The sequence below is a fragment of the Alternaria viburni genome (assembly GCF_023758015.1).
Source record: "Alternaria viburni strain BMP 2772 chromosome Unknown scaffold_7, whole genome shotgun sequence".
Lineage (NCBI taxonomy): Eukaryota > Fungi > Ascomycota > Dothideomycetes > Pleosporales > Pleosporaceae > Alternaria > Alternaria viburni.
Window position 1 is genome coordinate 987554 of NW_026055776.1, and position 24566 is coordinate 1012119.

General features: G+C 53.8%; 8 protein-coding genes across 8 annotated transcripts; 3 read left to right on the forward strand and 5 right to left on the reverse strand.

Moving 5' to 3' along the window:
* Positions 1 to 176: 176 nt before the first annotated feature.
* J4E79_004298 (uncharacterized protein) lies at positions 177 to 728 on the reverse strand (the record flags this gene model as incomplete). The annotated part of the gene is made up of 2 exons (XM_049353185.1): positions 177 to 625; positions 683 to 728. 2 exons carry the CDS (start codon positions 726 to 728, stop codon positions 177 to 179), a joined length of 495 nt encoding a protein of 164 aa, XP_049212564.1.
* Positions 729 to 1087: 359 nt separating this feature from the next.
* J4E79_004299 (uncharacterized protein) lies at positions 1088 to 1432 on the reverse strand (the record flags this gene model as incomplete). Its single annotated transcript, XM_049353186.1, has 2 exons — positions 1088 to 1308; positions 1354 to 1432. 2 exons carry the CDS (start codon positions 1430 to 1432, stop codon positions 1088 to 1090), a joined length of 300 nt encoding a protein of 99 aa, XP_049212565.1.
* Positions 1433 to 2177: 745 nt separating this feature from the next.
* Positions 2178 to 7571, forward strand: J4E79_004300 (uncharacterized protein; the record flags this gene model as incomplete). Its single annotated transcript, XM_049353187.1, has 3 exons — positions 2178 to 4401; positions 4439 to 4959; positions 5052 to 7571. The coding sequence occupies 3 exons, from the start codon at positions 2178 to 2180 to the stop codon at positions 7569 to 7571; spliced, it is 5265 nt and encodes a 1754-aa protein (XP_049212566.1).
* Positions 7572 to 7729: 158 nt separating this feature from the next.
* Positions 7730 to 8560, reverse strand: J4E79_004301 (uncharacterized protein; the record flags this gene model as incomplete). The annotated part of the gene is made up of 1 exon (XM_049353188.1): positions 7730 to 8560. The coding sequence occupies one exon, from the start codon at positions 8558 to 8560 to the stop codon at positions 7730 to 7732; it is 831 nt and encodes a 276-aa protein (XP_049212567.1).
* A 325-nt stretch (positions 8561 to 8885) lies between these two features.
* J4E79_004302 (uncharacterized protein) lies at positions 8886 to 9713 on the reverse strand (the record flags this gene model as incomplete). The annotated part of the gene is made up of 2 exons (XM_049353189.1): positions 8886 to 9049; positions 9104 to 9713. 2 exons carry the CDS (start codon positions 9711 to 9713, stop codon positions 8886 to 8888), a joined length of 774 nt encoding a protein of 257 aa, XP_049212568.1.
* Positions 9714 to 10249: 536 nt separating this feature from the next.
* On the forward strand, positions 10250 to 12651 carry J4E79_004303 (uncharacterized protein; the record flags this gene model as incomplete). The annotated part of the gene is made up of 2 exons (XM_049353190.1): positions 10250 to 11160; positions 11412 to 12651. The coding sequence occupies 2 exons, from the start codon at positions 10250 to 10252 to the stop codon at positions 12649 to 12651; spliced, it is 2151 nt and encodes a 716-aa protein (XP_049212569.1).
* An 893-nt stretch (positions 12652 to 13544) lies between these two features.
* J4E79_004304 (uncharacterized protein) lies at positions 13545 to 16685 on the forward strand (the record flags this gene model as incomplete). Its single annotated transcript, XM_049353191.1, has 4 exons — positions 13545 to 14084; positions 14143 to 14415; positions 14478 to 14939; positions 14988 to 16685. The coding sequence occupies 4 exons, from the start codon at positions 13545 to 13547 to the stop codon at positions 16683 to 16685; spliced, it is 2973 nt and encodes a 990-aa protein (XP_049212570.1).
* A 1345-nt stretch (positions 16686 to 18030) lies between these two features.
* On the reverse strand, positions 18031 to 22948 carry J4E79_004305 (uncharacterized protein; the record flags this gene model as incomplete). Its single annotated transcript, XM_049353192.1, has 4 exons — positions 18031 to 18347; positions 18398 to 22217; positions 22277 to 22715; positions 22872 to 22948. The coding sequence occupies 4 exons, from the start codon at positions 22946 to 22948 to the stop codon at positions 18031 to 18033; spliced, it is 4653 nt and encodes a 1550-aa protein (XP_049212571.1).
* Positions 22949 to 24566: the final 1618 nt, after the last annotated feature.

Here is a 24566-nt window from a genome sequence, read left to right on the forward strand (position 1 = left end):
TTATCATGTTGTGTAGAGAGTGTTACTAATATTTCTCATTTATCGCTAACCCCGATTCTCAACCTTGAACTAATACAAATGTAAAGTAATCAGACACATTCTCATATAGACTTCCGCATCTACCGATCACGAGCCTCCTATCCTGCGGTTCCGCCCTCAGCACTAGGTCAAGCAGCCTATTTCTGATGCTGATAATGAGACATGTTCACCAACACCTCCGCAGCAGCCTGATCAGTCATATCCTTAGTCGTCCTCTTCGGGGTCTTCTTCTCCACGGCGCCCCGGGTCTTCTTCGGAGTCTTCTTAGCAGTATCCTTAGCCACCTTCTTGGTAGATGCCTTAGTTGGATCAGTAGCCTTCCACGCACTCTTGGCCGCCTTGAGATTTTTCTTCGCTTCACTTTTCTGGTTCTGCTGCTGCTTGTATTCGGCCGGCGTAAGAGTTTTCTTCGCTTCACTTCTCCTATTCTGCTGCTGCTTATATTCAGCCTCTCTCTCGGCAATCTGGCGCGCCTTCAACAAACAGTCCACACAAGGCCCCCGCGACAGCGTGTGATCGTCTTTGAAAATTAGTCCGGGACATTTGGTGGCGACGCGAGTTATTCCTGATACTGGTACGCTGGACGCTGCACATGGTATTATTTGTACATGTTCTTGGAGGTACGGTGCGTGGTCTGGCCCACACTGCTTGCAATCGGGACAGGTTTGGACGCGGATGCCTGTACACATATTTGGATTATGGTGGGTAGATGTGCTGGTTCGTGGTTTGGGTGGACACGCGGCTTTGGTAGTGTTGAACTCGGGTATAGACTGAGTGTTGAGCTTGTTGGAAGTAGGGTGGCTAGGTAAGTGGCCGATATCAAATCGATGTAATCAGGCGGGTTTAGTGTAGTGCTTTCTTGATTGACAGTTATTTATATTCGAGGACGTAGATATTTAGAGGACTCGAGAACGGTTTATGTCTTACAGGTAAGCTGAAATTCACACTTCAAGCTTGAAGAACTACTAAATCACATCGCAATATCACAGTACACATGTAGCCCCTCCGCAATTCAAGGAGCACCAGTATCTCCATCATCAAATCCGCCCTATTGATCTCCCCACAGCTCCTTCCTCTTGGTCTTCACATCCTTGTCAAATCTCTCCTTCGCCAGCCTCATTCTTTCCAGTCTCAGTTCGTTCGGCGTCATTTTCCCTTCTGCCTTCCTCTGTTCAAATGTCTTCCGTGATATACAGACTGCACAGTCCCCTTTCTTTCCAATCTGATCGCGCATGATGGGTTCGCATTTAGGCCCTGAGGGTTCCTTTCCTGTCATTGATTTGATGAAGGCTGGACATCGGATCCATTTTGTACCGCCTTGGAGGTAGGGGTCGTGGGCTTTGCCGTTGTTGCCGCAGTCAGGGCAGACTTCGCTGTTGACGCCGATGCACATGGTTGGTCGTGGCGATGTGTGATGAAGTCGCGGGTGGACGTTTGTTGTATGGCAATTAGGTGGCTTCTGCGAAGCTTACTTGGTGGTAAAGATAGGGATTCCGAATTTGGTAGAACTTCTGTGTAGTTCCTGGCTGTGTCGTTTAATCCCAGTCGATGTGTTTGAGCGCAGTGGTTGAGTCTGGTTATGACTACAAAACTCTAGAGAGCTAAATTTATGGGCGGTGTGTTTCTAATACACGCTTCACTGATAGGCTAAGATTCACTACTTTGTCGTTGAAGGACTGCTGTATCACAACAAGCATGTGCGATGCTTCGTACATGAATGCCTGATCATGTAGCCATTATGCTTGTTACCTGGAGAGAAATTCAATAGGGATGTGGATGTTGAAGTGCCCTTGAATCGAATGGAGAAGAACTCGTCAGTCGCCGTTCTCAGACTTCAAGACTACACACGAGGGTATGACAAACGCAGGCTTCGACGTGCTGATGTCGTCATGATCTGGGTCGATTCACACGCCCGAGTTCGATATCAATACTGCATGTTCAACGAAAGCTTCACAGTCTTGCTTAAGAATTCTTCTGAGCCAGGTATAAGATCCTAGACGTGGCCAGTGTTCTTAGGCCATCTTCTTGACTATATTTACCCCAACTAGACACCAACTTATCACACCATACAGGCAGGCCTGATTTTACACACTTCGCAGTTCAACCAATCGAGTTACATACCAACGACATCATATATCATGGCGGTCGCACAACCAGCCATCGCTGTTCATGTCGCTATTGATCCACGCAATCAAGGACTTCCCACTGATGACTACGATACCGACGATGAGTCTTATCACAGTGAAATCAGCGATGAAGATACTAGAGACAAAGTAGAAGACGATAGTGACGTGGAAGAGAAGTTTGATAGCAAGGTTGAAGGTACAGGGGACGATGAAGATGAGCACTTGGAAGACAGCGACGTTGACGGCAGTGACTATGAACGAGCTTCAGACGATGAGACATCTGAGAGCGACAGCGAACATGAAGACGGCGGGTCGCCACATCATAAGTCAGCTAGCAATATTCAGATACCGCCTGTTGGCTACCCTCAAAAGTCTTCCGTGGTTTCAGAAGCACTGAGGCCAGGACCGAATGGCCACGATCCCCGGGCAATGCCTCCGCAACAACGCCAAATTTCTAGTCTAAGAGCTCCAGTACATTCACATACGCCTTCTGAACTGCGACAAGCAGATCGGCGCCAAGATATCTCTATGCAACACCACCACTTCCAAGATGTTGCTCCGTCTCCTCCGCAAACTGCGCAAACCTCCCGAACAAGCCTGCCATTATGGCAGCAGCCCTACCAGCATTCGATGCAAGAGGAGGAAGCGGAAGACGAATATGAAGAATATATGGAAGAAGCAGAAGGGGAGGAAGAAGGCACCGACGACTACGACGATCTAGCGCGGGGACCGATCGTTCAAGGACAGTCATACGACTCAGCAGGACGTCAAATGCAGATGCCTTCTCAGGATCAGGTAATGGAGCGACAACGTCAAGAGCAAATCAGAGCTGCATTGGCAAAGAAGGCTTCAGACGAGCGAATGGCGCAAGAACTGGAGGCGGCCGAAGCCGCGGCCGAAGCAGCGCATTATCAAGCGCAGCGACAACAGATCCAAGCCCAAAGACAAGAAATCGACAGGATACGCCAAGAGAATATTCAAGCTGCCATGCAACAAAGACAACTAGCGCAGCAGCAAGCGCAGGAAGAGGAAGAGGAAGAAGATGAGCTCGCAGCACAGCAAGAAGCTGCAGAAGCGGCGGCCAGCGAGACTGCCCAGCGAAAGTTCGAACATGCACAGCGTCAACAAGCACTTCAGATGCAACGAGCGCAGCAGAAGCATGCGGATGATGAACTCGCCGCCAGGGAAGATGCGGACTGGGCTGATCAGGAAGCCGAAAAGGCCGAGGCACAGCAGCGGGCCTTCCAGCAGCAGCAACAGTGGCAAGAACAACAAAGAGCTCAAGAAGATGAAGAGTATCAGGCACAACAACAGGCACAGTACCAACAGCAACAGTTGCGAGAACAACAAAAAGCCCAAGAAGTTGCAGATAAAGCTGCTCGGAAGCAAGCAGCAGATGAAGCTCGCCAGTTTGCAAAGCAAGAGAAAGATGCGAAGAAGGCGGAGGAGAAAGCAGTAAAGGACGAGAAGAAAGCCCAAGAGAAGGAGCGAAAGGACGAAAAGAAAGCAGAAGAGAAAGAGCGAAAGGATGAACAGAAAGAGGCTGATCGAGAGGAACGTGAGACTCGTCGAGTGGAAGATCAGGAGGCCAAACGCGAACGAAAGGCCGAGGAGGATGAACGGCGGAAAGAACAGCGCGAGATGGATCGCGAAGCCCAGAAGGCTAAGCGGGCGAATGATATAGAAATGAAAAGGACACGGGCAGAGGAGATGCGGGAACGTAAAGCCGAGGATGCCGTTCAGCGACGAGAGCAACAGGAAATCGATAGAGAAGCCCGCAAGACTCAAAGAGAACTCGATGCGGCCGAAAAGACTCAGCGAGCACAAGAGCAAGCTGAGCTCAGAGCAGAGGAAGCATCTCAACGCATTGAAGAACGCTCCGTGACACAAGAGGGCAGAAAGGCAGAGCGAGAAGCCCAGAGGCAGATGCATTTGGCTGAAAAGAAAAGCACGATGGAGGACACGGCTGCTGCAGCTACCCATCGTATGGAAGAACACGCCATGGAGCAAGAAGCAAAGCGTGCCGAGCGGGAAATGGAGGTCCAGAGACGCCAGGCCGAACTAGAAGATAAAAAGGCTCGACGAGGCACTGAAGCTGAGGAGAAAAGATTGAGAAAGGAAAGCGAAGACGAAGAGCGAGCGCACAAGAAGGCTGCTGATCAGGAAAAGAAGACTCATCAACAAGAGGAGAGGCAGCGTATGCAGGAAGAGGAAGAAGAGCGACGGATGGAGGCTGGTAATGCTATGGCGAGACCGCAAGCCGATGGAAACAGGGCAGTTGGAGGGCATGATGAAACCCAAGGACATCATGATCAACAACATGGCAGTCATTCGGACGACAATCATGGTCACCAACAGGTCAGACATCCAGATATGCACCACGGCGATACTAGAGGTCATGATCACCGAGGCGGAAGTCATCAAGATCACGCAAGACAACCTGGACAACAGGGTCAACAAGACGGTCGCCACTGGGATGGCAATCATGTCCACCAACAGGGAAGATACCCAGATACGCAACATGTCGATTCTAGAGGTCATGACCTTCCGGGCGGAAATCATCGAGATCATGCGAGACAAGGACAACAGGGTCGACAAGACGGTCGCCTTTGGGACAGTAACCATGGCCATCAACAGGGAAGATACCCAGATACACGACATGGCGATTCTAGAGGTCATGGTCATCCGGGCGGAGATCATCTGGATCGCGCCGAAGAAGGACATGGTAACGGACTGCATCAAGAAAGACACCCATATATGCAGCGCGGCGATCCTAGAGATCGTGGTCACCAAGGTGAGAGTCACATGGATCCCGCCAGTCATAGACGTGGTGATGAACTACACCTGGGTATGCACGGCGTACCAGGACCATGGCAACACGCACAGGCGGGGCGAGAAGCGCAGGAGGCAAATTCGGAGGCTGCGCAGAGCCCTAGTAGCCCCAACGCTCAAGGCAAAGGCATCAACAACGGAAACGGCGCGAATGCGAACGGTGCCAAGCATAAACCTGTGGTGGATCGAGAGTTGGTCTTGCAAAGAAGAAAGGACAGGAAAGAGGCAAAGAGGTTAGATAAGGTTGCGGGGAGTGACGTCAATCCTCAACCAGAGAGCGCGGGTGAACCGGTTAAGGAAGGCACATACGACACACAAAAAGATGCTGCTAAACAACCTGCGCGTACGGAGGCTGAGATAAAGGAAGCGCGGAAGGCGAAGAAGGAAGCGAAGCAAGACAAGAAAGCCGCGAAGAAAGAAGCTGACGCACAGAAAGAAGCTGCTGCCTCAGGTACCAAACATGACAATACGACTAAAGATCAGAAGAGCGCAGATGGTCCAGCCAAGGGGAAGGAGAGCGCAGAAGACAGCGCAAAGACTAATCAGAAGATTGCCAACCACACGATTACCAACAAGACGGTCAACAACCAGACGATCACCAATCAGACGATTACCAACCGAACGATCAACAACGAACATGTTACGAACGCCAAGACCGAGAAAGGGCCCTCTAATAAAGATATCATCAAGGAGAAGAGAGCCCTAAGAAAGGCTAAGAAAGAGAAGGACGCTGAACATAAGGATTCTGAACATAAGGATTCTGGAAACAAGGGTTCTGAACCCAGGGATGCTGAACATGAGGACGCTGAGATTAAGGAGAGTAAGAACGGTGGGGCGAAGTCAGACAGTACAGACGCAGACTCCAAAGTCGCCAACAAGAAGGCTAAGGATGAGAAGAAGGATGCGGATGCAAAGAAGAAAGCCGAAGCGAAGGAAGCAGCCTCGAAACTGGAAATGGTGCACAAGGCTGAGAAAGCTGATGAGAAGAGCGAAAAGAAGGGGGGTGAGAAGGTTGGTAAGGAAGTTGTTCCATTTACCAACAAGCATGCCGATAAGTCTGGGGAGCCAAGTGCTGCGAAAGCTGAGAAAGATGCTCAAAAAGCGGAAGAGGCCCGGAAGAAGCTCGAAGCTAAACGAGTCGCATCTGAGAAGAAGGCCCAAGACAAGGAGGAGAAGTTGAAACTGAAGTCTCTCATAAGGCCTGAGTCCTCTGATGCCAAGAAAGCCGCCGAAGCAGAGAAGCAAAGACTGAAACTCACAACCAAGGAAGCGGCCAAGGACAAGAGGCTCGAAGCTAAGCAACTCGCAATCGATAACAAGCCACATGATAAGGAGCAGAATTTGGATCACAAATCCAGCGCGAGGGAATTCCAGTCGCTTGAAAGCCATACACAGAGCTCTGAACATCGAAAATTCAGCTTATTCAGATCGAGTGCGAAGCATGAGACCACGGATACCAAAGCGGCCGAGAAGGCGGAGCAACAGAGGCTGAAGACAGCAGCCAAAGAAGCCGCAAAGGGACAGAAGCTGATAATGCAAGCCGAAGCGAAGGAACGGAAGCTCATCACGCAAGCTGCAGCGAAGGAACTGCGCACAGCCTCTAATAAAGCTGCAACAGAACAGACGCCCACAACACTGGCCACCGCCAAACAAGGAGCCGCCGCACGAAGAGACCAAGAAAAGGAAGAGAAACGTCAGAAGAGAATAGAAGCCCGATTGATGATTGAGCAGCCGAAACAAGAGCGGAGTTTGGTCAAGTTTGGAAAGAGAGAGCATGATCAGCCGAAACAAGAGCAAAGTCTGGTCTTATTTGGCAAGAAAGGCCATGATCAGCCGAAACAAGAGCAAAGTCTAGTTAAATACGAAAAGAAAGAGCAAGATCAAGCTGACAAGAAACAGCGGAAGGCGAAGGAAGAGGAAGAGAAACGCAAGAAGAAGGAGGATGCCCGCGTCGAAGCTGAGCGTCTGAAAGGAGAGCAGGCGAAGCTTAAAGCAGAAAAAGAAGAGCTTCAAGCCCAGAAGAAAGTGAAAGACAAAGCTGAAAAGGCAGAGAAGGATAGACTAGCAGCACTCCAGAAGGAAGAGAAGAAGAAGCTTAAAGCTGAGGAGGACGAGAAGGTCGAAGCTTTAAAGAAACAGCACAAAGAAAAGGAGGAAGAAAAGAAACGCAAGAAAAAAGAGGATGAAGAGTTTTCTAGAGCTCAACATATGGCAGACCAAGAGAAAGGTCGAGCCGCAAAGGAACAGAAAGATAAGAAAGAAAAGGAAGAGAAGCGCAAGAAGAAGGAAGACGACGACTTCGAGGCAGCGCTTCGAAAAGCAGAACAAGAGAGGACTAAAGCTGAGCGGCAAAAGAAAGAGCCGGTTGCAAAGGCAGAGTTGGTGAATGACGCCGCGTTCAGGTTAAAACTTGATAACCAGCATAAAGAATGGGAGAAGAAGAAGAGGAGAGACGCTGCGAAGAGTGCTGCGAAACCAGCGGCAGTGTCGGGGTCTACAGGTGCAAGGAATGCTGCTCCTACTAGGAAGGCTGCTCCTGCTAGAAACGCTGCTCCTGCTAGAAGGCGGAGGTAGATGGGGAGTCGAGAATGTTCGGTGAATGCTGTACAATGATGTACTGGTGGTATGTAAAGTCGTCCGTGATATAGCCTGCGTCTTTCTATCCTCCGAACCTCCATGTGTAATACTCCACGCCAATCCACATTCCCACCAACTCTTACAACTCCCCAATGCTACTCACACCCCTCCAAACTCTTCTTGTACTCCTCCCACAACTCCTCAACCCCCTTCCCACAACACCCCTTCCACAACACCTCCCCATCATACTTCTTCTCCCTCATCCCCTCATTCAACCTCCTAACAACATCCTCCCCATGCTCCTTCTCCAACCACTCCAGAAAATAGCCCGTCCGCTCATACCCAGCATCCCACTCACAATCCCCATGCCTCTTCCAATGCGGCGGCGCAAACCCCGCTTTCAACCTCACCCAATCCGCGACACCTTCTGTCAACCCCGTCGGCGCACTCCCAAACCCACTATGCTGCCAGCAGTGCACCATTTCGTGCACAAGTACACCTAGTATCTCTTCTTTCTGCCGCGACTCAGGCACGTGCGAGATGTAAGACGTGTTTAGGTGGATTTCCTTGTGGTCGTCGTCGAGATCGAGACCTGTTGTGTATGCGACGCCGTCCATTTCGCGGAGGACTAGCGTTACGGATCGCGTGCCTGGTATGCATGTTTTGGGGAGCCCGCTGTAGAGGTGTGTGAGCACGGTCGCGACGGCGTGCTCAAGCGCGTGCGACGCGTGTGTGAGGCGTAGGAAGGCGCGGGTGCCATTTGAGGAGAGGTCGCGGAGTTCGAGGCGGAGGAGCGGTTTGCGCGTTGGGGTTACGGCGTCGGTGACGAGTGGAAGCTGGGTTGTGGGATCGGCAAGCGTGGTTGCGTTGGTAGAGGTGGTGTTGAAGGGGTGGGTTGGGGGTAATGCGGAGGATTGCGGGGCGGGTGGGGTGGAGGACGTTGGGGTGGTTGATGACATGGTCTGGTATTGCTTTGGTGTCTTCATTGGTTATTTCTGTAGAGGATTTGAAGGTTTTTTATAGAGGAAGAGTTGGACGGTTGTTGCTGCCTAGATGTGGTGCTATGGTACGCAAGAGCACTGGAGACGTGCACTGGCTCGGCGAAAGATAAGATGCCGAGCCATGGTAGCTGCGAACGCTTGTTCGTTCATACCAACCAGCTCGTCTATCCTTCTATCCTTCTATATGTCTTTGAATCTAGTCTATCATCTAGTCGTAATCGTGATGGTCATGAAGATCCGCAAGTGCGCATGATGTGGCCGTGCAGACCCCGGTCCATCATCTTGCGACAATGTACAGTCATACATCTTCTCACGAACTCTTGAACACCTCCGGGAAGATCTTTCGTAGCTCCTGTAGGCTCCTGATCTGGTACTTGCTTGCTGGCTGAGCAGGTGCGGGATCTTTCTCGTCAAGCAGATGCGCCGTCTTCCATCCCCGTCCCTCTGCTGCCTTGCAGTTGATATAAGAGTCATCTATATCAAGGGATTAGTAATGTATGAATAGAATACAATGTTATGAGCACTTACCAACGAAGTAGCACTTCTCGTTCGACTTGATACCCGCCTCTGCCATCGCCTTGTCGTACATCTCCACGTGCGGTTTGCAGTAGAACTTGTCCGAGCCATAGTCGCAGAAAGTAATACCCTCAAACAGATCATCAATCTGCAGAAGCTTGACGACACGCTTGCCATGGGTGATGTACGCATTGGTGAAGAGCCATAAGCGGCACTTGCTTGTGTCGATGTCCTCGATCAGCTTGCGCAGTTCGGGGTTGGGCTTGATGACATCTTCTAGTGGTAACGCATCATCTACTTTGCTGTTGTACTCCAGTGCATTGACTTTGTGGTGTCGGACGAGCCCTTCGATCGCAAGACCGTATTCGCGGTAATAGCGGTAGTGGAGTTCATTGGCGTCTTCTTGGGACAAGCTGAGGTGATTCTGGAAAAATTGATCAATCAGCTCAGCCATCATCCGGTGGATATCAAGACTCTTGGGGTATAGGCAGTTGTCGATGTCGAAAAAGAAGACTGGCTTCTCGTTCTCGTCGACCTCGGCGCTGTTGTTTGCTGTTGAGTCATGCTGAGGGTGTGAACGGTACTCCATGGTCTCTGGCGGCGCTGCTGTGTTGAACGACATGGTTGCGGTTCTTTTGATACGATACAAACACTGGAGATGATGATTGATTTGGGATATCGAAAAGGTGGGATATGCGTTGTCTAGGTAAGTGGCGCTGGAAGATTCCAAAGGTTGTCTGCTTAGTGTAAGTTTCGAGTTATGACGCACAGGATATAGTGTTGGCGTCATACCTTGTCGCAGTATCACAGACCAAAAGAAAGCAAGTCTTCACAGTTTCTCTCGAATGGATGCGATTGCTGCATTCACAGTTGTAGAAGGCGTGATGGGTACATGGAGAAGTCACCATCCCCTTCGGGCCTAGTGCTGGCGCTGGCGCGTGCACCTGCTGAAAACCAAAACGCGCCGTGGCTCCGACATTCATTGCCCACTCGCTGGCGTGTTGCTCTCCATACACTCATTCCCCTTCATCATCTTCTCACCCCGCACAGCTGCGGGTTTCGCCTGTATTTGTATAATCGCCAGTCTTGCGCTCGCTTGTTGGTGTTCAGTACTAAAGTCAGTTCGCGTCTGTTGTGATGGCAGCGCCAATCGCTTCCATGTCGACAGCCGCAGTGCCGTCGCATCTGAACGGTGCCAGCACAGTGTCTGCAGAGGTGCTTCGCGAGGCCGAGTTCCTCCAGAAGATTTTGCAGATACGCGACCAAGTGCTTGCTAGCCAACACCCGCGTATCCATCTTCCACCCAAAGTAATTGAACAGGTTGCACCGCGTCTTCCGCAGACTGCCTCTAGCAGACCCACCACCAACGGCACACCCAACGGATCTTCATCGCAACTATTTCCTCCGCGTCCAGCATCTTCAGCACGCCCTCCCACGTCTCCTATACCCCCTACACAACGACCCTACTCGGCCAAGTCATCCTCTTCGAGCATCGATCCCATCTTGCTCACAAAATCCGAACACCTGGTCAAGGCGGAACAGCAGCTCAAGCGGCAGCAGATAGAACGCGCACTGAAGGACCAGTTCGATAAAAAGGGCCGTGGCAACGATGCAGACGAGCGAGAAGCTCTCATCGACGTCGAGCAGTGTTTGATCAAGGCCCACCAACTGGTCCCGCCTGTATCTGGCTTACCGTCTGCGACTAACAACAGCGACGACGTTGAGTCATTTGACGAAAACTCGTACTACTCTAGCAAGGCGAACAGTTGGTCCTCAGAGGATGTTGATCGCGCTGACCACACGCATGCTGATGCAGCTCCACTGACATCACAGGCGCAGCCCACAGCTCAGCAAGTGAATGTCCACTCTCGCCCAGCCGAGCCCACTGTGATCGACCTTGACGAAGAGGCTTATGAGCCGGCCGATGACATAGAAATCTATGAGCCTGAGCCTGCACAGCTGCACGAGGAAGGCGAGGAGGAGGAAGACTACTCTCCACCTCCAGCCGAGATTGGTCCAAGCGAACCCTTGAGGGGTCGGCAGCGCAACCGCCATGGCGGCACGAACGGGTATGATACTATAAGATTTCTCTTCTTCTCACTTCTGTTCTCTTCTCGCACATTGAGTCAACGACCTGCTTCGCGACAGGTTCGTCCATCCAGGTTGTGGCATGACCCTGGGTTTGGTAGCGAGCGTCACTGTATTATGGGTCACTATCTCTGCTGCCTTGAGATCAGTCATAGCTGTCCTTGCATGTCTCTATTCCAATTTCCTCTCTTCCATCTATTTTCCTTCTTGTAATCATGCTAACGTTTCGCAGATCACGCCGTCAAAGTCCGACCGGTCCCGCAGCACCAGTTCACAACCCTCGCAAGCGGAGACGAGAAGAGAAACGCGAGCGCGACGAGAAGAAGCGTCAGCAGCAGGCCAACAAACGCGTTGTCAACTCGCCAGAACCGTACATCAAGGAAGAGCCGCAGTCACCACCTCCTTTCACGGCTTATCCCGACTCACAACCTAGTAAGCGTCGTGCGCTACAGCCTCATCCCGATGAGGTAGAGCTTGTTTCTGCGCAAGGCAGCCCCAGAACACAGCCGGTCTACTACCGCGACCCGGAACCTATGGCACGATCTTACCGCGAGTACGACGAGCCCTTGTCCCCGACCGTCATACGCACGCCGCAGCGGAAATCGCTGCGCGATGAACAGGACCTCAGGCGGGTCGCAAGTCTGCAATATGCTCGACGCCCCTACTCGCCAGGTGGTGTCAACGAGATGTACGCAGCGCCAGAGCCTCGACAGATTCGGGCAGCATCCCATGCCTTTGTCGAACGCGCCGAGGCGCCCGTTTTCCGCGAAGCCTCAGCCCGCCCATCAGCCGCACCCAGATACGTACGCGAACGTTCGCGATCACCTATACATGAATACATGCCCTCTCAGCCGCTCATGGCTCCGCCGCCACGCAGAATTGTGGTGGATCAGTATGGACAAAAGTACTATGCGGCACCAATGGATGCGCGAGAGTCGATGGCGCCACCTAGCAGGCGAGTGGAGGTTGAGCCATACTACGAGCGGGCTGTGACGCGGGAGCCCACGATGCGTGCACCGGCACGACCAGAAATGTACGAAGAAGAAGCTGTTCAGAGAATGCCCCCGCCTCCTCGACGTTATGTCGAGGCGTCGGAACCTGAAATGATCGAGAGCCCGTATAGGCAGAGAGAACCCTCTCGCCGTCCTGTAGAGGTGGAATACCGCGCTGCGCCACAGTACGAGGAAATGGGCCCGCCACGAGAGTATGCTTCAGCGCGATCGTATAGTATGCGGCCAGAAGTTGTTCGTCGAGAAGTTCCGGAAGGCTACGTCCGACACGAGAGCATCCAGCCGTCCGCTGTTCGCGCCTCACAGCCTCGATTCCGTGAGGTCAGTGTGATGCAGGAGCCTTTTGATGAGCGTCGCTATGTTGGCGCACCTCAGAGCAGGCGATATGTTGAAGAAGGACCTATGGAGGTCGCTTCGGAGCCGTTTGTGGGCGAGCCGCGTCGCACGTACATGCGCTATTAGCATGGTGGAAGTGTAGCTGTAGGATAGTTTGGTTAGCGTTTGAGACGAAGAGAGTGTTAGTCTTTTAGAGAGTTGTAATAGTCTGTAGCATTGACTAGGCACTGTTGACGCAGTGTATTCACTTCATGCAATTCGATAGTATCAGACGCGACAAAAAATATGCAGTCCAGTGACTCGATGCCGCAGTGTCTCAGTGCCGCATCCGCGCAGGACGCTTCTCGGCTGTGGTGCCGACTAGAGGGTGAGATTTGCCTGATTGAGCCTGGCGAGCGGGCAGCCGTCATCGCACTGCAGGGGAGACGTAACCACGCTCTGGGCTCTGATACCAAGAGATGTGCAGAGGCAAGCTCTCGAGGTAGTGTTTGGGCGATTTCGTCACACGGACTGTTTCTCCCGCAACCGAGCCTGTTTGATGCGTGTGGGGAGGGTTGCGTGGAGGGCGATGAGCGACGACGGGGAGCTGTATTCTAGATTTCTATTCTGACTCGGACATGGCATGATGGTGTACTCGTAATAGCCAGCCTTGTCGGAGCGTCAGCTATGCTCGTTTAGCGATAGGCCCGTGGGCGCTTGCGACCACCACACGACGCAGCACACTCGCAGCATACAGCGCAGCACGCATTGCCTGAGGCGACAGCGCACGACACACGACCAGAAGCAAAAAGCAGCGCGGGTGCAGATTCGAGGGACCAATCTCGCGGGCGTGTGGTGAGTGCGACGGGGTGAATGGCTTCTTTTTGTATGACCCACTCCAGCGCCCCCCGGCCAATCAGCGGCGCGCACCGCCTCGCTCGACAGCTGGTTCCCTCTCCGGTCTTCCCAGGTTCCTCGTCCACCTTCTCTCCTCCCACCACCTCCCGCCCGCCAACACCTAGGGCGTCTCCTCACCCACCATGCACAAACTATCCAACTTCCCGGCACAGGCCCGCCACGGCTGGGAGAAAATGGCCCCGTCGACGGCCTTCTCCTTCTCGCGGTCCAACCACGAAATGCCCGTCTCCGCCCCGATCAAGCGTCCCTCGACGGCCACGTCCGCCCCGCCCGTCATCGCGCCCGGCTCCCAGGTCAACGTGTCCTTCAACGTGCCCTTCTCCTCCAACCTCGCCGGGCCCGACCCGGACGACATCATGTGGGCGAGCCCGGGGGCAAAGGCGCGCTGGACCCATCCGGAAGGCACGGCAGACCAGACGCCCACGCACAAGCTGCCCGTCCACGCCCAGAACGTCGACAACCTGCGGAACCTGTGCAGAGAAGTGAGCGAGCAGACCGACGGACGCGTCTCGGCCAACGTGACGTCGGCCGAGTCCAAGCCGCTGCCCGGCCTGCAGCGGGGCCCGCTGCGGGCGCTCGTCACCAACGTGTGTCTGTCGGGCGAGCTCGAGATAGTCAACTCGATGCGCTGCCGCATCCTCAACTCGACGCCCATCTCTCTGGTAGGCTGCTGATGCTGCGCTCTCCGCCTCTAGCCCACATGCTGACGTCTTGGCACAGCGATCGTCTTTTGTCGATATTGACTCGCAGCTCATCATCGACCCGCCCACACAGAACGTCAGAGGCGCCGTGCTCAACCAGCTCGACCTCATCTCCAAGGCCACCAAGGCCGACATCTTCCTGCTCATGCCCAAGCAGCCCGACATCGAGACGGCCAGCTTCCATGGCAACATTGACACGGGCATGGACCCGCGCCTGCGCTGTGCCATCTACGGCGACCTCGAGACCATGGAGCACGCGAAGACGCGTGTGCTGATTATGATCGACCAGATCGTGAGTTCTCAGAGCCCCACAGATGCCCGCTAGCGCACCATGCTAATTCGATGCCGTCACAGCTCAAGCGAACCGTCGATACCATGAAGCTCGAGCTCACGATGCACACCCTGATATGCGGACGCGGGCGCAAAAACATCAAGATGATCGAGTCTGCCACGGGCACCGCCATCTACTTCCCCCCGCCCTTCCCTCGCCTGTTCGGATACACGCCGCCCGGTGCTCAGCGAAGGCCTGATGATCTAGTATACATTACGGGTGAGAACTCGGAGAATATACTGCGCGCCAAGCAGCGTCTGCACGATCTAGTCATGTCCACCAAGGTCTTTGTGAAGCCTGTCATGGTCACTGATACCAAGCTCGATGCCATCTTGCTCGAGCGTCTGGACAAGGTGCGCAAGATCATCGAGAATAACGGCTCGTACATCCTACTGCCCCCTCTTGGTGTTCAGCGTGGTGTTGTGCGTGTTCAGGGCACTGACGTCTTGCATGTCGAGCGAACTGTGCGCGAACTGATGCAGCTTGTAAGTTCGGCATATTCTCCATCTTGGATCTATACTAACCATCCCCAGGCCGGCCAATTTTACAGTGCCTCGTGGTTCATCACCCACCCTGACCCCACACAGCGCCCGCCCACACCTGCCGACGTTCGCGCTATGCTCTCCGATATTTGCATCAACTCTGGCGCTGAAGTCAGCTTCGAGAAGCTCAACTTCCACATCTATGGATCCGACGATGCTGTCAGAGCTGCACTAATGGTCATCAGCAACATCCCATTCGTGAAGAAGTCGCAGTACAACATGAGCGTCAAAATTGAGCTGGCCAATGAGCACAAAGAGTTCGTCAGTGGTAAGAAGAACGGCAAGATCAACAAGATCATGAGCCACAGCAGTGTGCAGATCGTCTTCGATGGCTTCAACGAGTACAACTTCTACATCGTAGTCCGTGGTGCCCAGTATGAGGCTACAAAGAACGGTCTAGACCTTGTCGAACAGGAGATGCCTGCTTCCATTTCCTTCCATGTCCCTGATCAGTACCACAAGCGCATCATTGGCATCGGTGGTCAGCACATCCAGCGCATCATGAAGAAGTACTCTGTCTTCGTCAAGTTCTCCAACGCCATGGACCGTGGCGGTTTTGGTAAGGAGGAAGATGACATCAAGGTCGACAACGTCATCTGTCGCACCCCTGCGCGTAATGCTCAGAACCTCGACTTGGTCAAGCAAGAGATCATGGACATGGTTGAGAAGGCCGACGCCGAATTTGTCTCTGAGACCATCAACATCAACCGTCTGTACCATCGGGAGCTTATTGCTCGTCTAGACAAGATCGATGAGCTGGAGAAGAAGTTCAACTGCAAGATTACATTCCCTAGCACCGAGGAAGCCAGCGACATTGTTACAGTGTCCGGACCTGAGTATCAGGTACCTTTTGCAGTTGACGAGTTCTTGGGTATGGTTCCAGAATCCCATGATCTCGCCTTCCCATCTACCACGGAACTCAGCGAGCACATCCGCTCAGCCGAGTTCAAGGCTGAAATACTTGACAAGCTCAAGAGTCAGCACGAGGTCGATGCCCAGCTTCAGCAAGCGCAGACCGAAACTGTCGACGGCAAAGAAGAGACGATTGAAGCGTTCCACATTGTCTTCACCAGAAACAATGCTGGCGGACTCAAGGATGCCATCGATTTCTTGCTTAACCACCTAGTCATGCATGGCCTTGACACTAACACTGTTCGTGGAGCTCTTCCACGTCCCAAGTCGGACTCTTTCGAAGACTCTCTGCCATTCTTCGAGTCCAAGCTGCTTCAGCGCGCAGAGCCAGCTGTCGACAGTACCGACTCACCTACACGCTCTCACTTTGGTGATGACGAGCCTCGTGGTATGCTCGACCGCCTCCGCAAGCCAGGTAGCATGTCGTCCTTCACGTCCATTTTCAATGGACGCAAAAACACCAACTCACCAGGATCCCTTTTCAAGCACGCTTCGAGCAATGCTTCCAAGGCATCCCTCGCCAGTCTGGAATCCACCGGTAGCTACCGCAACCCGTGGAACGACAGCGGCATCAACCTCGCGGACGACGAGCACCACAACAACGGCTGGCCCATGCCAGCACCTCGTTTCGAGTCCAAGTTTCCTTTTGGTTCCTCTTCGGCGGCGCCTGGGGACGTGACCCCTAGGTACGACCCGCGGGGCTCCGTGGACAGCGGGCGCCCCAGTACTTCTCATTCTGCATCTGGATACCCGGCCCCTATTGGGCCTCCTCGTTAAGTGATACACCAATCTCGAACCATTTATTTGATACCACTACTGTAACCGGCCTTTAACGACGAATACCCCGCTACGCGTTCATTGTCTCTTGTACGTGTGCGACGACAAAAGAATTATACCCCCTCCTACTCTACGGCGAAATATCCCACGTCAAAAGCCTAGCCTGGCTGGTTGTTGTTGTTGCTGTTTGCGTTTTCTGTATTGCGTTTGTCTTTTTGCTTGTTTACAGGTGTTTTCTCCCTTTTGCTTTGCTTTTGCTGAATGATTCCCCAAATTACGGCGCAAAAAGAATATATACCAATTTGCTGCTTTTGTGGATTTGTTGCGTTTTTTGTTCGTTCGTTCGTTCGTTGTGCGCTCACCACCGCTGTGAGATGAGAAGGAGGAAGGGATATACGATGGGACGATGATACCCCCCGCCGGCACTGCCTGCCAGCCGGCCGTCGTGAGACGGACATACTGGTGGGCTAACGACATGGTGTATGGGTAGAACATTTGGGTCTTTTGGTATAAAACACAGGGGGTTGAGGTGTGCTGGCTCAATGTAACGAGCGGATTTCCTCCTATTTACTCTCTCTTTTCTCTCCACTCTCCTTGTTGAAGAACATGGGCATGTTGGAGATGTGAGGATTCATGATAGATGAACGGAAGGCACATTTACACCCCATGATATGCTACCTTGTTTCGTGCAGTGTGATGTTTATGTTCGGCTGGAGGTGTGATCATGCTTCAAGACTACAAGTCAGCATACTTTCAATAGGCATGCGCATGAAAGATGGAAAGACTCTTCACGCATTTTTCGCAAGAAGGGCAGATGGCAAAGTCCATGAGAGTTGGTGAATCGCGAAGAAACCGGCACGACGGGTTTCAAAGGTAAGCTGATGAGATATCCAGCAAGCCCATGTACAATCCCGCCACTTTTTATATCATAGCGGTGTTGTGGCTGAGAGAGAATCCTGAGGTCGTGTTTCCAGTCGCATGATCACTTTTGTTGTACCAGCATGGCAAGGTTATGGCTGTCGATTGTTTAACAGTCTCATGAAATACATGAAAACTCTCCGCTATTTGAGGACGCAACAGGCACATTACACGTTCAGACATTCTTGAGTGTAATTTTTGGTCACTTGGACCGATTTGGATGTTATCTAAGGTACAAAGCCTTCTGTAGTGACACTGTCAACTATCCTCATCTTCGTCCTACACCGAATAGTGTTTTCGCCATCATGCGTCGAGCTATAGGTAGCATCGTGTGATACAGTACAGTTCGAACAAACAGATAAAACAGTACAAGTCCAAATCACTCAACGCGCTAGTCTTAGAGCTTCTTCAGAGGATCAAACCTATTCTACCGCTTGGTCTTCTTCTTGGCAGCGACGACCTTGAAGTTGCTCGAGTCGAGAGGTTGCTGCGCTTGTTGTTGCTGAATAGTGCTGGCGCCGCCCTTCTTGGCGACCTCCGACCAGCCACTACCTGCGGCCTTGTTCTCGGCAGGAGAAGCAGTGTTGCGTTCGTCGATGATGCCCTTGTCGGCGAGCTTGCGGCGGCGGAGGAACTCTTCAGCGAAGTGGCGCGAGTCGAGCGTATTGGAGGCGGAGTGTACCGATTCTGTGATCAGCTCGGCGTCGGCTGGGAAACTGAGGAGAGAGGAGACAAAGTCTTCGGCTGTTAAGAGTTAGTGTGTTGTACAAAGCATTACTATAACGATCACGTACCATTGATGCCCTTGTTAAGGTCATGACGGAGCTCGTTGATAGCCCACTTTCGGAACTCCTCTTCAGCATTAAGCTTTCCAGATTGTCCTCCCATCGTAGCACTACGCGTGACAGCGGGCTTCTTGGCAAGCGATGGTACAATGGTTGAGCTAGCGGAGCGAACGGCGGCAGGCACAGGAGTGGTAGTGCCTCCTGGTGTTTTCACCTTACCACTTGCACCAACGGTGGTCCATGCAGTGCTACCAGCAGGCATAGCAGCAGCCAGTACAGGGGTGCTCTTGCTTGCCAAATCAGCATATCGCTTGCCACCCGATGGAGCTGGAGCGGCGGCACCGAAGGCGTTCGCAGCTGCAACAGCCTGTGCAGTAGCTCGTTGCTTTCGAGCTTCCTCTTCCTTCTGGATCTGCTGTAGGGTCTTCTTGGAACTAGCTGTTGGCTGTGCGGCGACCTTGGTTGCAGCAGGCTTTGTCCAAACAGATGCATTGGTCGCACTAGGCGTTACAGGTGACGCACCGCTCGCCCAGGTCGAGCTTGAAGGCAGGCCAGGTTGGACTGCGGGTGACTGGTTCTGGGCTTGCATCTCCTTCTCAAAGGCCTCTCGGCGAGCTGCCGCTGCTGCAGCCTCGCGCTCTGCAGCCTTCTTGGCTTCCATCTCCTGAATCTCCCTCAATGAGGGTCCACGAGATGCGTCAACAGGTTCCTTCGCCCACGGGGCAATGGATACACTGGGAGTGTCGGCAGCAGGAGTTGCCGCACCAGAACGGGACTCGGTGTTGAGGTTCTCAGCAACGATGGGCTTCCTCTGAGCAGCTGGGGCAGGAAGTGGAGACTGCGATGGCGGAGGCGGGAACGGGAAGATGGCGGGCTCGACCTTGTTCCATGCAGCTGCCGGTTGGGGGGAATGCTTCGCGGAAGCAGCTTTCTGAACCTGTTCAGTAAGCGACAGGGTCTCTTGACCAGCAGCATGTCCCTCGTTGTGATGCTCGGCTTGATGGTCTTGTGCTTCGTGTTCCTCGGGAGAGGCAGGCTCGGATTGTTCCTGCGATTGCTGAGCAGACGAACCTGAAGGCTTTCCAATAACACCTTCTGGTGGGGGAGCTGCCTTAGATGATTGTTCCATGTCCGTTTGGACTCGCAAGTCGTTGAATTCCGCGAAACGGTCAGCAAAGGTGCGGGCATTTTGCATATCTTCAGGGCCACCGGGGCGAATCGCGGCGTCATGCTCAGCTTGCTCACGCTTGAGTCGAGCACGATCACCAAGCACAGAAGCCATGTATTGTGCGTGCGCATCAGAATCTTGCTGCTGTCCGAAGGCAAATGGAGGCTGGTTGTTGCGTCCGAGGTTGAGACGGTCCATCATGCCGGGCATGTCTTGCTCTCTCCTGTTGTTCATCATGTCCATACCGGGGCCGATAGGACCCAGACCGGGGACAGGACCGGGTCCAGATCTGAAAGTGTTGTCCATAAGCCCTGGAACAGACGCTCCTACCGTGGTGCCATGGGTAGGCGATGGCTGATATCCACCTGGAGACGTGATACTACCAAAGCTTGGTTGGCTATGTAGGCTCTGCGCGCTGGAGTGGTGGTTAAGTTGATTGGGCAAGACTCCTCCCATCTGAACCTGACGGGCAAGCGCTTGTTGCTGCTGAGCCAGGTGCTCTTTCTGGCGAGCCATGAGATACTGCTCCTCTTGCTTTCTTCGCTCGAGGGCATTCTGTTGTTCGGCAGTAAGGGTGGTCCCAAAGCTTGGAAAACTATTCGCGAAAGGAGGTTGGGCGCCTGGAGCGGTAGCAGTACTAGGGCCAGCACCTGCCCAAGAATTTCCTGGCTGAGACGTTGCGGGGCCATGCGGAATACCGATCTGGGGGACCAAGAAGGGCTCGCGGGAGTTACCGATTCGCCGAATAAGCTGGGCCAGGGGTTCGTAATCGGGCTCTTCAGCCTTCTTCACCAGCAGCTCAGGCGAGAAGAAGCCGGCCTTGTACCAGTCGTGCATCTCCAGGCCGGAGAACGGTCCTTGAACGTTGCCGGAAGGGTCGCGATAGATCCACCTCATCCTGTCGGGCATGACCATCATCCGCTGCTGAGGCACAGGTGGTTGACTAGAAGCTGGGCTTCCGACGCCTGGGGTCGATGGCTGTGCAGTCCTAGTCGGGTTAAGAGCGGCCATAGAGAGTGAAGTGGTAGCCATATTCGGAGGCTGTCCGGACGAGCTATGGTCGTCATGGTGGGCATTGGAGAAATCTTCAAACAAATTGCGGTTTGCGCGGAACGGGCTTTCAGTGTCACGCGCTGGTGCCTGTCCACCAAACGCATTTCTGCCAAAGGTACCTGTCATGCTATGTTGGCGGTCACCATGCGAGGAGTTGTCGTCAGCGTGCGCTCTGTTCGGGTCATTGGATCGCATCTGTTCTTGCATCGAGGGCGGGAACAGAGAGCCAAGTCTACTGGAGCGGCCTACTGTGGCATGACCGAAAAGCGAGCTGCTTCCCAGACCAGCCAGAGAGGGCGACTGAGCCTCGCCAACATTTCCGAAAGCGCTGTCAAAGCCACCCAAGCCACCGCGTTCGCGAGTCGGAGTGCCCATAGTGTGGTGCCCAGTAGGCCAGGCGGCAGACCCTCCTAGACCGGGCAGGCCACCGAGCCCGGGCAGAGTCGGGAATCCTCGAGCAGGACCAACACTGGAGGTTTGGCTGCGGTCACTAGCTGCGGCCTCAAATGGTGCAGACACTTTGCCCAAACCTCCAAGCCCACCAAACGCGTTGTGAATGCTCGAGTGTACAGACTGGTCGATATGGAAGCTACTCATACCAGGGAAGTGTGCATTCTGGTCGCCGGAATCGTCCGAGTCGTCATTGTGCTGATCTCGTGCGTGGTGTGGGCTCTGGTATGGATTTGTGTCCGTCGGGCTCATTGGCTCGTTGCCTCGGTGAGGCGATTGATCCGTGAAGTTATTCCTGTTGTACATGTCGCGAAGACCAGTGTCGGCAGTCGTCATCCCAAATGCGGATAATCCAGAATCGTCGCGGTGGTCGGGGCGGTGGGGCGTTGCGAAATTGCCGAAGCCTTGTGGCCGGGGCGGGCTAACGTCTTCGCCGCGCAACGCAGCACTGCCAGTTGGGTGGTCGTCTTCGGGGAACGGATCTGTGTCGTTACTCATTGGCCGGTTGGTGCGAGATTCCATCCACGAACCGCCTGCCTTTGAGGACTCTGCCTCGCTTAGCCTGCCCAAGTTGCTCATGGAAGCTTTCTCTTTCGGCCCGTTCCCGAAGTCCTCGATGCTCGGCTTGCCCATCAATCCCTTAAACCGACTCTCACCACGCAGACTGCCGTAGCCGGGCTTTTTCTCTGACTGCGGCGCTGCAAAGCTTCCAAAAGCGCCAAAGCCACCACCAGGAGTCGCAGACCAGGGCGAGGTACCACCACCTGGGCTGAAGGGCGCGGTAGTTGTGCGCTTTGCAGAGCCAAATGCACCAGCGCTGTCGGCCCCGCCTTTTTCTTTTTCACGCTCCTCACCGGGGCGACCTTCTACAGGCTCCTTATAGTCTGTCCGACGGCGTACCAGAGCGGGCGGCGGTGTGACGGCGCTGCCTTCTTCGCGCGCGAATCGTGAGGTGGCGGGCGACGAGGGGAACGGATACGCGTCGCTGGTATCGCGGCGGCGGGTGCCTGGGCGCGCGCTCGTGGGCGAGGATATTCCGTAGGGAGTGCCTGGGCCTTGCGACACAGACGTCTTCCGCAGCGAAAGGCCTTCCTTGGGAGTACCGTCTTTGTTCTGCGTGGGTGGTTTGAGCGGCGAGTTGACAGACGAATGGAAGATCTAAGCAAAGAAGCGCGCGTTAGTGCATGCTAGGAAGGTGCGATGGGGTGAGTGCCTACTTCTCTCTCATCGTCGGTCATGTCGGTCAGGCTGAGTGGCAATACACTACCATCTCTGTCCCAGCACTGGTCGACCCCGCTCGGCGCCTCCCTCTCCCGGCCGTGGTCGTCTTTGCGGCCCCAGGAAGCACTCGAAGCGCCGTTTGTAGCATGAGGCTCCCATCCACCCATGTACAAACTAGACAGTCCGTCGTTGAGGTCGCTCGACGCTTGCTGTATCCGGAACAGCTGTGTCAATTGATCCCGCGAGTAGCGACCCTCGAACGAGCTGCCATTGCGGCCAGGCTGTGCGTGGGGCGGGACATATACGCCGGCGCTGGTTGACGAGTTCTGTGGCGCGGCAGGGTCTCGTGAGGATGAGTGGTTCGTTGAGCCGGAGAGGCTTGTCGCGTGTGAAGGTCGGCGGAATGTTTGCGTGGCACCGTTGGTGCGTCGAGCCCTGGTATCCGGGATTAGTGAGGGGGCCATGGTGGTAACGAGGGATGTAATAAATAAGGAAAAATTAATTTGTGTCGTGCCTAGCGATTTGACGTAACAAATGTGCTGTATGTAGCGCGGAGTGGTGTTCGCATGGGGTGCAGTAGGGCGGACTTACCAGTCAGCGCCGGAGTCGGGACGCGCTGGATTCGCACTGTTTCCTGCAGCTGCCGAAGCAAAAGAAGTAGGCGCCATTGTGTGGTGGTGTAGTGGGTGCGGAAGCGGCTACGAGACGAAAGCGTGGTGTCGAGGCCAAAAGATTTAGTGTGGGGATTGTGGCAGGCGAGTGGAGGAGGCAGGTGCAGTCGAGATGATGTCAGGCTTGCAGCGGTTTGGTGCTAGAGGAGTCGGGTAGTATTGGCACAGTTCGTCGTGGCGTAGTTCGGGTGGGAGATGTAGTCGTATTGCGGCGACAGAAGAAGAGCTTCCACCATCGGCCAACATTTGAGGTTGGCTGGAGCCGAGATGGGCGCACGTGACCTCGTCGTATTATGGGGACTGGGTTTTTCTTCTTCGTTCCCGCCACAACGCGTCCACGCGTCGCGCCTGCCGAATCTAATTGACTAATGACGTCTTGTTCGGATATCGCATCCATGCCTACGTGATATTACTCCTACAGTGCCTTCCTCATTCTCCAACTATCCAAACCAACCTGCTGCAAGCACGGCAGGCACGCCTCGATCCACATACCCAAGACATGCCCTTGTGAGGAAGGGGAAGGTGCGATGTGTCATCTCGCTCCGTCGCATCGGCCTGGCACTCGCCGCGGCATTCTTCAAGGCCGGCTTCATCGACCTTGACAACTACCCATAACGACTCATACCCCAGCTGTTTGCTGTTCTGTTCGCTGAGGACCGTTTCGCATCATCATTGCCGCACTCAATTCCGTCTGCTTCTCGCCTTCGACTTGGGACGGGATTCTCTGCCGTTCCTCCTGTCTGTAGCTGTCATATTTGGATCTCTACATTGCAGCTTCCATTTGGTTTCCAACCGTATTGCTGGATTTCGTCCAGTCGACTTGCATCACCAGAGGAATATGGTTTGCTCTCTTTCCGATAAGCGAGGTGTTTGCTCGGACTCTGCTCGTACACCATAGTGACACCAAAACGCCAACCACTGCTGACCTTGTGTCATACAGGCCTGCTACGGCCGGAGAATCGCCTTGCCAGCGACAGCTTTTGTGCTGGCCTCACCTGGGTTCCTAGTGACTGCATCGCGTTATGTGCCTCCAACCATCCGTAGATGACTAGTTTACGGATAGCTCGCGGCCGTCACAGGTACGTTGACCCAGCTAGCGGCACATTTGCTTTACTACAAAGTTAGCTATGCAGCCCGGCCAGGTTTCGGAACTTCTTTCGCCTTCTATGTAACACAAAAGGTCGTCAAACAACTCACCTCACATCATTGCGCCTTAATCACCTGCCTTCCCAAAAGGCCACTGATATACACCATAAACTTCCAAACAGAACCGTACACACAGAGTAGCTCGAATCAGTGCTAACAAAAGCTTCGTCGAACCAGCACTCAAAGCTGCCTTCCGTGATCGAAGGACAGGGACTGGGTTTAGATGGCTGGATTAATGGGCTTCCCTGCTCGGGGTTTCCGTCCAAACCAATCCTACGATGAATCATACAGCAGCGACAGCGACACCTTTGCACGAGACCCACGCGATCAACGGAGGAGGTTTGCAGACTTCCAAAGACAAGCATATTTACACAGGTTCCAAGACCAGCAATCGTCCCCTATGAATATGGGAGGTTTCCAATCGCCTTTTTCGAATCGCGAGAGAGCCAGTCCTATGATGGGACCCTAT